We start from the raw sequence: 11,760 nt of genomic DNA on the forward strand, positions 1-11,760 counted from the left end.
ATATTTGCTTTGTGACTATGTGTCTTATTTTGAAAGAAATATTTAGACGTTACCATAGCGACCAGAGAGCATTAAGGGGCAGAGAGGAGGATGCTACTCTCAGTGTTGTTGGCGCATTTCAGGAGGACTAATAAAATAAAGAACTAATAAAGTTACACAATTACAGTGAATTTGCATTTATTATTATATTTACAAGATACCACAGATTTTGTCTTGGTCGTATCATTTTATTTTGTTGTGTTTATCTGCGACAGCTTAAAGGCCGGTCCGTGAAAATGTTGTCTGACATTAAACCGGTCCATGGCGCAAAAAAGGTCGGGGACCGCTGGTCTAAACAACACTGGATCATCTCGAGTTTGCTGCCTTTCTCATGCTTGAATGGTTCATAGATTTAGGCTAAGTGGCTTAACAAACAAAAGATTTCTCTGGAAGTGGTCAGTTAAAGGACTAGAGTGAAAGTGACCAGTATCAAACGCCACTATCCAAAGAAAGGCCCCCAGAAAGCCTGGAGACCTGCTGCTCAAGAACAAAAAAAATGCAATATTAAATTTTTGCAGATGTGAATTTCAAAATATTTTGCTCGGTTATATTTATATCAGCGGTGCATTAGTATCATTGAGTCAGAAGAAACTACAGTGTGTGTCTAGCTCTCAGGGAACTGATGCAGCTGCTACCTTCTGTGCATCCATATAGCATCAGACTGTGGATACAAACACTACATCAGAATCCTCTGCATGCTTTAATGCTGGATTTTGCTTGCGTCAAGTAAAATATAGAGTGTCACCATACTTGGACAGCCTATAGGAATGGCCTGTATCAGATGCATGATGAGATGAAACTTGACATCTTTGAGCATCAAACTAAAGAGTGCTGTTGCTGCAGGGGATTCTTTGGACTTTGAAGAACCTGTTTTGCGTTTTTAAACAAAGAGCTGAAATGAAATCCTTACAAGACAACTTGATACCGGATATTCTTTATTTGTAACAAAAATAGAATAGTGCAGTAATTTACTCAGTGAATAGCTCTGGTGTTACATCAGTGAAACGTTTGGGTGGAGTGAATTTAAGCAGCTAATATGAGCCACCACTGTGGCCAATTTGGACACTTCCATTCATCCTTATTCACATAGCAGGCAGTTTAGGCACATGTAAGCCTTTTATTGGACGTCCATGTAGACAAAGTCTTTGTGCAGCAGGTGGCGCACTAATCAGCCTGAGTGAGAGTTTCCTTCTTGTCTGTGGTCTTCAAACTTTAATGAGTATCTGACAGACAGAAAGAAAAAGAAAAGTGTTAACCACACACAGCATCCACTGACGCCACCACCTACCTCTTCCTGGCTTACTGTTTAGGTTAACAAGTAACACAAAGAAAAACTGAGCTTTGTAGATTTTCACAGACCGAGTCATTGCAGGGAAACCTGCACGCATGCATGAGGTATATGTTGGAACAACTTGGTGCACCTCAGAATAACTTCAGTCAGACTAGCTGCTGTGTGATTGAATGTCTGCATGCCACCACAAGCCCAGTTGTGAAAGTAACAGCGGAGCTCAATAAGGGCGTTTCGTCATAATTTTTTTCTATATTATTTCTGTTCTTTCCAGTCTGACCTCATACTTCATAGGGAGAGAGTAAGAGGTCAGACTGGTTGTACAACAAGCCTGGTTTTCTACCTGATCTGTTTTTAATGAATATTCTGTTGTTTTAAACAGGAATGAAGTGTTGAACTATGGGCGTAAAATAGTTGGTCATAAATATTTTGTACTTTTAAAAAAGATTTGTATGTGTAAAAAGTTTGTGTGTGGTAAAAAAGATTTGTGATGTGTAAAAAAGATTTGTGTGTGTAAAAAAGATTTGTGTGTGGACTTAGCCAAAAAAAACCCCTGCAAGTTACAAGTACGAATTTTGACCCTATTTTTCTTCCTTTCATCTGATTGGTCAATGTCATGTCAATCACAAATGTAACAATCCAATCAGAGAACAGATGGGTTTGGCTGTCGAGGGGCGCTTTTTTTGAACTGCAGGTCTTTGAAGGGAATAAATGCCCTTTTACATGCCAACCCAGCGTTTTCCTTCATCACCACGAAGGAAAACAGTCTGTGGTCGTCCGAGTTTGGTGATTTTTGTGTCACAGGTCTACGTGTTTAATACAGGGACTTCCACAGCCTTTTCAACAGCGCTGCGGACCGCGGGGTGGGGGCGAGTGTTTTGGAAATGACAGTCTTCATTACAAAGCTTTCTTCGTTATGAATTAGCATACATGTTTTTATTGAACATTTGAAGAACCAGCAAAAAAAACAAACTCTTGTAGAGGACATAAAGTCAGAGATAGAAAAGACAAGGAGCAGGTGCATCTAGTACAGGTAGAGCTGCTGCAAAAACCCACAGAGCCCAGCAGCCAGCAACAAATTCTGGATCCTTTGCTTTTAGTTAGCAGTTAGCATTAGCAGCACATCCTGCGTCCGATGTGAAAGGACTTTTATGCTGCGCACTGTGACTCACAGCAATGGTCCGGGTCAGCCCTGACTTTGTGTTAAAGTACAAAATATTTATGACCACATTTTGAGCCCATATGAAACCACAACATTGACTCTTTTCTTGTACTAGTTGCCACAACTCCTGTTTCCTGACGATCTTCAGTGCACTCTGTGGGAGTGGGGGTGCAGCCGTATGTGAAGTGGCTGGGATACTGATGGGAGAAACTGCTGCATCCAGAGCATGTGGCCTACTAGCACTACTGTGAGCTGACCACAGTGGTACTGAGTCCGTTTTAAAGGTTCATCTTAAGAATCAGCAACTTGAATGACAGAAATCCAACAAGATACTTTGATCACATACGTTTCATAACATCACATTACATCATGTGACATAAGAACAGGGAAGAACTGTTTGTTTGATGGCTGCTTGCTTTTAGTTTTGTGCATTTCTTTTTTTTTTACTGTTTTTATTTATTTATTTTCTTACACGAGATTGTTTTTAAGTGCATAAAAACACACTTAACACAAGTATTTGGGTCAGACCTCACTCAGCAGAGCCCAGACATCGGAGTCGGAGTGGACCACCAGGCGCAGTGCAGAGACCGGCTGCAGCGCTGCTTCAATCTTTCCTTCAGCTAATCCATTCACAAATTCACCTGGAAACACACAGCAGTAGGTTGGTTGTGTGTGTGTGTGTGTGTGTGTGGGGGGGGGGGGGGGGGGGTGTCTATAAAAAGCACAGGTAACAGAGTAACTTCCTTTTCTCATATAATGCAAAAGCTTTTTCAAACATGCGAAATACTTAGTGCTGTGAACACGTTTAATGGTAATAAGAACAAACTAAGAACAGCTGCTCAGAGCTTTGGTGAAGTACTCTCCCAGAACAAGAACACCACAAAGGGACTGGCTAACAGAGGCAGAACAGTCCTGATTATGAAGGATCCCTACAAGGCTGTGACACCATCAAACTACTGGCCAATTACCTGCCGCTTTATAACAGGGAAGCTTCACTCAGGCATCACAGCAGAGGTTCAAAGCACCAGCTGCTGGTACAACAGGTAGAGCAACCTGAGCAGCGGCTAAATGTACAATAATATTTCCCTTTTAGAATAATAAGTAGCTACTTCATCCTCGGCCATACAGCGTTTAATAGGAACCTGTTGGCATGCTTTTCCTTCTTCATTAGTTTCAACCCTCTCCAGGCAGGCGTTGCAGATTTACAACAGTTAAAAACTAACACCCTGATTCCCCCACACACATATTTTATGAGGTTTTTTTACTCAGAAGTACCACTGCAGGACTTGGTTGTGCATTAGCAACTAAAACTTAATTTGAGCCTGAGAGGGTTAGCACAGATGGTTGATGAATAATGTGTGATTGCTGCTAAATGTACGATAAATGAGCGTTTTTGAGACGCTGGGAGCCCCTTCCTTTGGTTTATGCACTTACCAACAATGATGAAGCCATTGCCCGACTCCCTGTAATGAGGAATGGCCACTTTGTGTCTTGCCAGCACCTGAAAGAAGAAAACAAGTATCTCAGGTGTAAAAGGCAAACCACTGACATTTGCCTATCATTTGGAGTTCAGCATGATCAGCAGGAGCTGTGGTATTCCAGAGACAGCGGGTAACGTATTCCCCACAGAAGCAAACATGGATGATTATATTTTAAAAACTGTGCCACAGACGAACAACAGACCTCAGAGTCGTGGTCAATCACATGACCACTTCAAGATGACAAAGCAACAATGTGACATATACCAGGTTTTAAATTGTGTTGATGGGCCAGTAAAACCAGAGTCATGATAAAAAAATATGTACGCGTGTTTTTTCCTGGATAGTTTCGTCACGTTTAACGTCTAAAGACAGCGCAGCGAGCGCTCTCTGCTTAGGAGCAAAAAACAAAAAACTAAACAAAAAACAGCCCGTTCGTGTTGGTGGAAAAATGCACCATGTCGACCAATCAGAAATGACATGGCAACATGATGTTTGTTTTGAGATGTGAGAGATTTGTGACGTTTAGCGTGTTTGGAGTGTGTAGTTCATGTGTTGTCTTGTGTAGTTAGTGTGTAGTGTTGTGGATAGTTTTGTGTTGTGTGTCAGAACAATGAGGCGACTGCTGTCTCCAGGTAGAAACAGCAGTGACACACCTGCTGCTGTCAGACCTGCAGGTATCAGGCTGTGATGTTTCCTTTATAGTGGACAGAAATATTTGCAGTGGCACAAATAACTTGTGTGGCATCTTATTGAAGAACAGCTGATTGTTCTTAAATAGTTTATTTATTTTTTTAAAAAAGGGTAAAAGGTAAATGGCTGCAAATATCTTTGTTGTTTGCAAAACTTGTGCACATGAAATTTAAAGTTATGAAATATGATTCAATAAACATGTTTGTGGTTGTTACAGTAAAAAATATAAAATCCGAGTAGAAAGTTATATTTTTTGTCTGATTGTAGATCAGTTGTGTTACTACAGTTTGTCAAAATGAAAACATAACTGTAAATTCAGACACGTGAGGAAGAAAAGTGGTTAAAAATGGCCAATTATACCCTGGAGCCCAGAGGGCTAAACTTTTTTTTTTTAAAGTAACGCAATAGTTACTTTTCAAGTAATTAATTACTTTTAGAATCTTCTAACTCACTAACTCAGTTACTTTTTTGAAGAAGTAACTAGTAACTATAATTAATTACTTTTTCAAAGCAACTTGCCCAACACTGGTAATGCTGCCCATGTTTATGGAACAATTACGAACTTGTAAATTTACGTAACGACCACACGTGTTGTCTTTTTGGTTACCTTACAGGTTTTTATGAAGTCCTATCAGGACATGTAGTCAGAGTCAACGAGTAATATAAGGGGAGAAATCATGCGATTATGTGTCATCATTTGAAAGTGTAAACTCAGTACAAGCACTAGTACCGTTTCCAAACTGAAGGTGTGCCAAGAAGACGTCACCACAAGAAGACCGAGGACGCGCAGGCAGTCTTCTGCAGAGTTTAAGTCAGTTTTAAGCTGAGGTTTGCGCGACATATTCCCGACAGCTCTCTACTGATTTAGCCCCAACTATAAGGTTTATCCAAAAGTTTTGAATCTAATCTTAAAAGAAGAGAGGATGTCTGTCTCCCAAATCCAAACTGGTAAGACATCATGGTATTAGAGAAATAACTCTCTCTCTGTGCTCCCACTGCAGCATTTTGAATTAATTGGAGGCTTTTCAGGAACTTTTAGAACAACCTCCTAATCCTGGTCTGCAGCAGTCCAGCCCCAAAGCATAGACAGGATATAACTTTAGAGATGCTCTGTGGATGAAAGCAGCGCTACATATTTGCTTCATTTGGACCCTGAAGGACAAGATTTCTCTCAGTGTTGCTGGAGGCCAAGCTAATGCCATCCTGGTTAGAAACAATGTTACTAAGATTTTTCAGGCCGAGTAACATAATCTCAGTTTTGTCTGAGATCAGAAGTAAGAAATTAGAAGTCAGCCAGCCTTTTATGTCTTTAAGACATGACTTTGAATCAGCAGTCCAACGTTTTTTGCGCCACGTGTCGGTTTAATATCAGACGATATTTTCACCTTTAAGCTGTCTTTGATAGGACAAAGACAAAAACTGTATTTTGTAAATATAATAATAGCAAACGTGAATTCACTGTGTAATCGTGTAACTTTGTTAGCAGCGCCCTCCTGAAATTCGCAGACAACACTGAGAGTAACATCCTCCTCTCTGCCCCTTAACGCTCTCTGGTCACTATGGTAACGTGTAAATATTTCTTTCAAAATAAGACACACAGCTACACCACAGGAAAAGACCCCGGGAAACAGAGTTAACCATAAATTTCACAGCTGAGCCCAACTCTCCCGGCCCGGTACCAAACGGCTCACAGACCGGTACCGGTGCCCTGGTTGTTGGGGACCGCTGCTTTAAATTGGTGTCATCCAGCTTCATAGCTCAATACATCTGGGTATGACCCGCAAAAATAAAATGTATACATATGCAATAAAATGTACATATTTTTTTTCTTTGTGACTGGAACATTTTATTTGTGGTGAAATTCATTATTAGTTCAGATAAAACAGGTAAAAAAGGAAGACTTGGCCCTGACTGTTAGCCTGGCGACAGTGCTGAAAGAAGCCTGGGGTTATCTCATTTTACTACATCAGTAGCCAGTAGTAAAATGACCTAGTCTGTGGAAGGGTTTTTGTAGAGCTGCAAACTATCTTTCCGTGCAAAACAAAGTTCTTTTAAATGAGTGCCATGTCATTTCCTCTCCAGTTTACAAGTTATCTGTCTTACATCAAGGGATCAAACCTCTGATTTCAAGCTTTTTTCAGAGGAGCCACAGTTTTCTGCAACGTATGCAGTGAGGATGTAACACGAGATATTTGACTTCTGAGAATAACATTTACATAGCTGTGGCATATTCTTCCACTGAAGAAGATAAGAAGGAAGCACCTTTAAAAAAAATTATTACCATGCTTTTTATTGTTTTTTAATGTCTCTGTAAAGCACTTTGAATCACCTTGTTGTTGAATTGTGCTATATAAATAAACTTGCCTTACAGCACTTTCCTAAAAAAAAAAAAAAGAAGAGTGTACTGAAACTGTGCAGTCCATTACTGTAAAATGGACGTTACTGTCCAGACAGATTTGGGTTATTGGTCAGTTTCTATGTCGTGTGTGATCAAAACAGTCAGTCAGTTCATTCATATTTAGCAAAGAGCAACAATGCAGTGTAGGGGTTGTCATTTGGCGCATACACGTGAATGTTATGAGCAACAATTCAGGTAAAAAGTCTAAGAAATCAGACAGAAACAAAACCAAACTTCTTCATGTGTTAGAGGGTAACAAGGCCAAGAGTGAGGCTTTCAAATGAATCAGGAATCTGTCAAATTATTTGGATTTCTTGATAATTCTTTGAGTAAAAATTTGCTGCCACTCGTCCTCAGCCTGTGCTGTGAGGACCCAGACAGCGGTTTAGCAGAACTCTGGGAGGGTTATTCATTTAGACAAATTCATCCAGCTGCAGCCAGGTTTTTGAAGGAAAAGAAATAAATCTGTATTTTGATCAATTATTAAATCATTTATTAACTTAGAAAAGAGTAACATAATACTGGATAGTCCACATTTGATCATTTTACTGTTTGAGTCAAAAGTTCTATTTAGCTGGTCTGGGAACAGACACGGACTCTGGGGACTAGTGATGTCATTCTGTTAAAATACATAATGGCAAAAAGAAACTAGCCCTCGCAGTCAATCACGATCACTTATGAGAAGTTTAAAGGCCTCAGCTGCTTATGCTGTGTATCTTAGACAAACTATACAGACTTGGTGTAATTTCCCCGGGTACACTCTGTGCTATGAGGCCTGATCAGACATCCACAATTACTTTGCTTCCACATCTGCAGCGTTATTGTTTGAAACGGCTGTTTTATGGTTGTGATCAGTTGCACTACTGTGGGATTTGTCTGTGCGTGACTGCGACTGAAAAACTTTGTGAGTGGTGATAGTTTCCATCTTATCTACTTTAATTCTTTTTATCACATTATCCCTCTGTTCAGCACTTTGGCCGACACTTGATGTCTTTTAAATGTGCTATATAAATAAAGATGACTTGACTTGAGTCACTTGGATGAGATGAAACGTTTCTCCCACTGACACTGCTGTGTGCAGATGAGCAGAATCAACTGTCCTGGCCTTTAAGGAACCACATCTAGCACTGGATATTTCATAATAAAAAATAAAAACGGAAATCTTGTTCCAATCCTTTGTTTGTTTGTTTGTTGTTATTGTGAACTGAAAAGCTTGTGGACCTGAAACTAAACGATGAGGTTTCCCTCTTATCTTCCACACAGGGATTCCATGTCTGTCTAACTTTACTCAAAGGCCACCGCTGGCCTGAACACTTTTCCCTTTCAGCGTGACTGACACACACACACACACACACACACACACACACGGCTAAATAGAGGCAGCAGGCTGATAGCAGATAGCTTGTTGTGGTAGATGTTTCTTGTTGCCTTGCTACTCTTTTCATCAACACCCGAGATGAAAACCAAGACCCAGTCAACCGCAACATTAGAACTAAAGAATACACGCCCAGAAAATAAGCACACACACACAACTAAGGGAACAACTAAGCTGTAGTGCCTCTTCACCTCACTGTGCAATACCTTGTGCAATACTTTTTGTTAATAGTCAATGGTGCAATAGACTCAATACTTGAAATGTGCAATTCACTTGTATTTTTATTTTTATTCCTATTTATTCTATTTATCCCCTTCGTATATTTTATTTATATTTGTCTCTGTATTTATATTTGTGTGTGTGTGTGTGTGTGTGTGTGTGTGTGTGTGTGTGTGTGTGTGTGTGTGTTATTATATATATATAATATTCTGTAACTCTGTAACTTCTGTCGGTGCTGTGCTTTTGGAAACCGAATTTCCCAGAGGAACCCACCCGAGGGATTAATAAAGTTCTATCTTATCTTACACACGTTACTCACACTGCTAGTCAGTACTTCCACTGTTGTATTGAAGAATTTATCTCCATTGGTCTCGATATTTCCACTGCGAAACAGGTACCTGCATTGTTAAAGAAAAGAGCACAGGTGGAATATAAATACGCCAAACTGGTAACATCTACACACAAAGATGCTCCTGGGCTCAAATACTGCACGCAGCATTATTATCACATCATATCAGTTTCATTTCTAAATTACATTTTCCTTTAAACTGGCGTTCATGTTCATTTGTGCAATGAAAAAAAAACAACCCCAACAAACTTCAACCTATCACTTTAAACTTTACGGCTCTAACATACAGAAATGATTCTGAATAATAACTGAAACCTGTGCAAAGATGTTTTAAACTGCTACAGCATCACTTGACAGGAGGAAAATATTTAAAATTGAGCAAAGAAACTGTCATTTTTCTAGTTTTCGTCTTGATGCATTTTTGTAGTTGGTTCATATTATGGAGGGAAGTCATTCTTTGGAACCAAGCAAACAGCTGTGTGATTACCAGACAGTCCTGTCAGCACAGGATCACAGTCTGGCACATGTACTGTACAGGAAAAGTCATGAAGCTCATACAGTTAGAATGTTGACTTTCCAGAAAGACGTGCTGCAACCAATCATCGCTTTTTGTTCGACCATAACAGCACAGGTTTCACAAAACGAGTGACATACTGACTCTGATGCTCCAGTTTCTCTTTACTTAGTAGCACAAGGAGATTTAAACATTCTTAGGAAATACATCACACATTAAATAATCAGTTCTTATCAAATTTGGTAGGGAATATGAGTGCTAACGTTTTTTAAAAAGATTCTCAGATTACTATCTGAGTATCTTTTTCCTGTGCAGTATCTTTGATGTACTTAAGACTGCGCTCTTCTGGAGCCACTCGCCCAGTTTGGGCGTCACTGCCCCGAGTACTCCAATTACCACGGGGACTACTAATGCGTTCACCTTCCACATCTTCTCTCGCTCCTCTCTCAATCATTGGGACTTCTTGAGCCACCCATATTCCTTCTTCCTGATATCTGTTAGTTACACATTTTAAATCTCATGTTTTGAAAGCCCGGTTGGTTAGCCATCACCGTTTGTCTGTACATGTTCCACAGAATCTTAGCTCGGTCATTTTCAATCACTCTAGGGCGTGATAGTATACAGATGTTTCGGTATACTATGGCAGCCGCTTGGTTATGGTGTTCCATGTATGCTAGCATCTTGCACCAGCCTGCACCTGGGGTCTTGCCTGGTGTGATAGACCCCAGCCTCTGTGCTGTCAGACACTTCCTCTACCTGGTCCATTATGGTTCTTCTCCTTGCTCCTCTTCTTTCTCTGGTTTCTCACCAAGCACGTGGTTGGTTGTGGCCATCTTCCTGATGTACTCCTGGGTTTCTTGGGGATAAGGGCTGTCCGGCCTTAATTTTGGGTGCATCTCATCCGGTAGCAGCTGGTTCCTTTGTGCTGCTAGACATTCACTGAGTGCAGTTAGCTTCTTTAGCCAGCAGGAGTGAATCATGTCAGGGTGTGCTGCTGTCCAACTCTTTATAGTGGAAACCTTTTCTTGGATTTCTGCCATTGTGATGGTTGGTCCTGTTTAGGGAGGTTGCTGTGGTCTATTCTTAGATCCACTAGTCAATAAGGATTGTTGTTATATGTTGTGTCCTTCTCCTATATGTTCTTCCAGTATTGCTCCGTCTCCAGACTCTATGGGGTTGTTCTCACATTGCTTCCCTACTACTGAGAGTACAGCTTGGATAGTTCAGTGGGGCAGGGCTGGTTTATTCTCCTGGGTCCTATCGGTCTTGTTCAAGCAGTTAGCCAAGGCTTTGAGTCTTTGTTTGACTGTCTCTAAGGCCTCAGGTACAATCTTCATTAATCCTTTCTGCCATTCTGATAGTTGGCTAACCTCCCTCCATGCAGCCTTGATTTCCAGTTTTCCATGGAGGGTACGGCTCCTTGTAGCCGTTGTTCATCTTATAGTCAAGCATCTGAATGATCACCAGTATTGAGGAGTAATGGAATACATGTACCGCCATTACGTAGTTAAAATACAAACTATGAGTAACTGTATTCTGTTACAGTTACCGTTTAAAAAGGTGGTATTCAGAATACAGTTACTTTGCTGAAATAAAGGGATTACACGGCGGTCTTTTCCTGTTTCATATGTTCGGCTTTGCCCTCTCTATTTTCAGTTCCACGCTGGTGGAAACCCAAACAAAACAGGCATTAAGAGGCTCTAATGTCTGTGTCTCAATCTCGCCGCCCGTGTCACCACTGCTTGCAGAAGCATAATGACGTGAAGAAATACGTTAAAGAATTATTCACAAAAATGATTTAATATGAAGGCAGAGTGTTACAGGCATCGCCCTAAAGCATGCAGCCTGATGGGCAGTGTAGTCCATGCAGCAGGGAGGATGGACTGCCATACCCGTTATGTGTCTGTGAGTGAGGAGGAAGAGAAAGGAAAAGTATGAGCTGTCACCGAGCAGAAACGGGAGCTGGAAGCATGTAAATATAATAATAACCACTGCAGCCAAGAAGAGCGCCTGACGAGCCCAGCTGTAAGTAAGCTGTTAAGACTCGACTGTTCGTGTTTTCCTCTGAAACAATAAGCTCCGTTGGAGCAGCCTTTCAACGCCTCTTTCTAAAACTTGACCCAGACAACAAAGTAAAGCTATTTTTCGGCTACGAGCCCGACGTATTAGCCAGAGGTCCCTTTACTACGGTTTGGAGCCGCGGACCTGTTTTATATACGCGTGAAACAGTTTTCTATACGAGATC

The 11,760-nt window shown here is 40.8% G+C and overlaps 1 protein-coding gene across 1 annotated transcript in view; it reads right to left on the minus strand.

Moving 5' to 3' along the window:
- Positions 1–256: 256 nt before the first annotated feature.
- The window catches only part of zgc:154054 (Alpha-1,3-mannosyl-glycoprotein 4-beta-N-acetylglucosaminyltransferase B-like), a 27,654-nt gene continuing 16,150 nt past the window's right edge, over positions 257–11,760 (minus strand). Inside the window, exons 12-15 of the mRNA XM_042216140.1 lie at positions 8,972–9,050; positions 3,924–3,990; positions 3,018–3,130; positions 257–1,262 (exon numbers count right to left, since the gene is read on the minus strand). Coding sequence (XP_042072074.1) covers positions 1,245–1,262; positions 3,018–3,130; positions 3,924–3,990; positions 8,972–9,050 — 277 coding nt within the window. The 3' untranslated portion in view covers positions 257–1,244. The remainder of the gene's footprint in view (positions 1,263–3,017; positions 3,131–3,923; positions 3,991–8,971; positions 9,051–11,760) is intronic.

This window comes from Haplochromis burtoni, unplaced genomic scaffold, assembly GCF_018398535.1.
Source record: "Haplochromis burtoni strain Fernald_Lab_line unplaced genomic scaffold, NCSU_Asbu1 Contig_930, whole genome shotgun sequence".
NCBI classification, from domain to species: Eukaryota; Metazoa; Chordata; class Actinopteri; order Cichliformes; family Cichlidae; genus Haplochromis; species Haplochromis burtoni.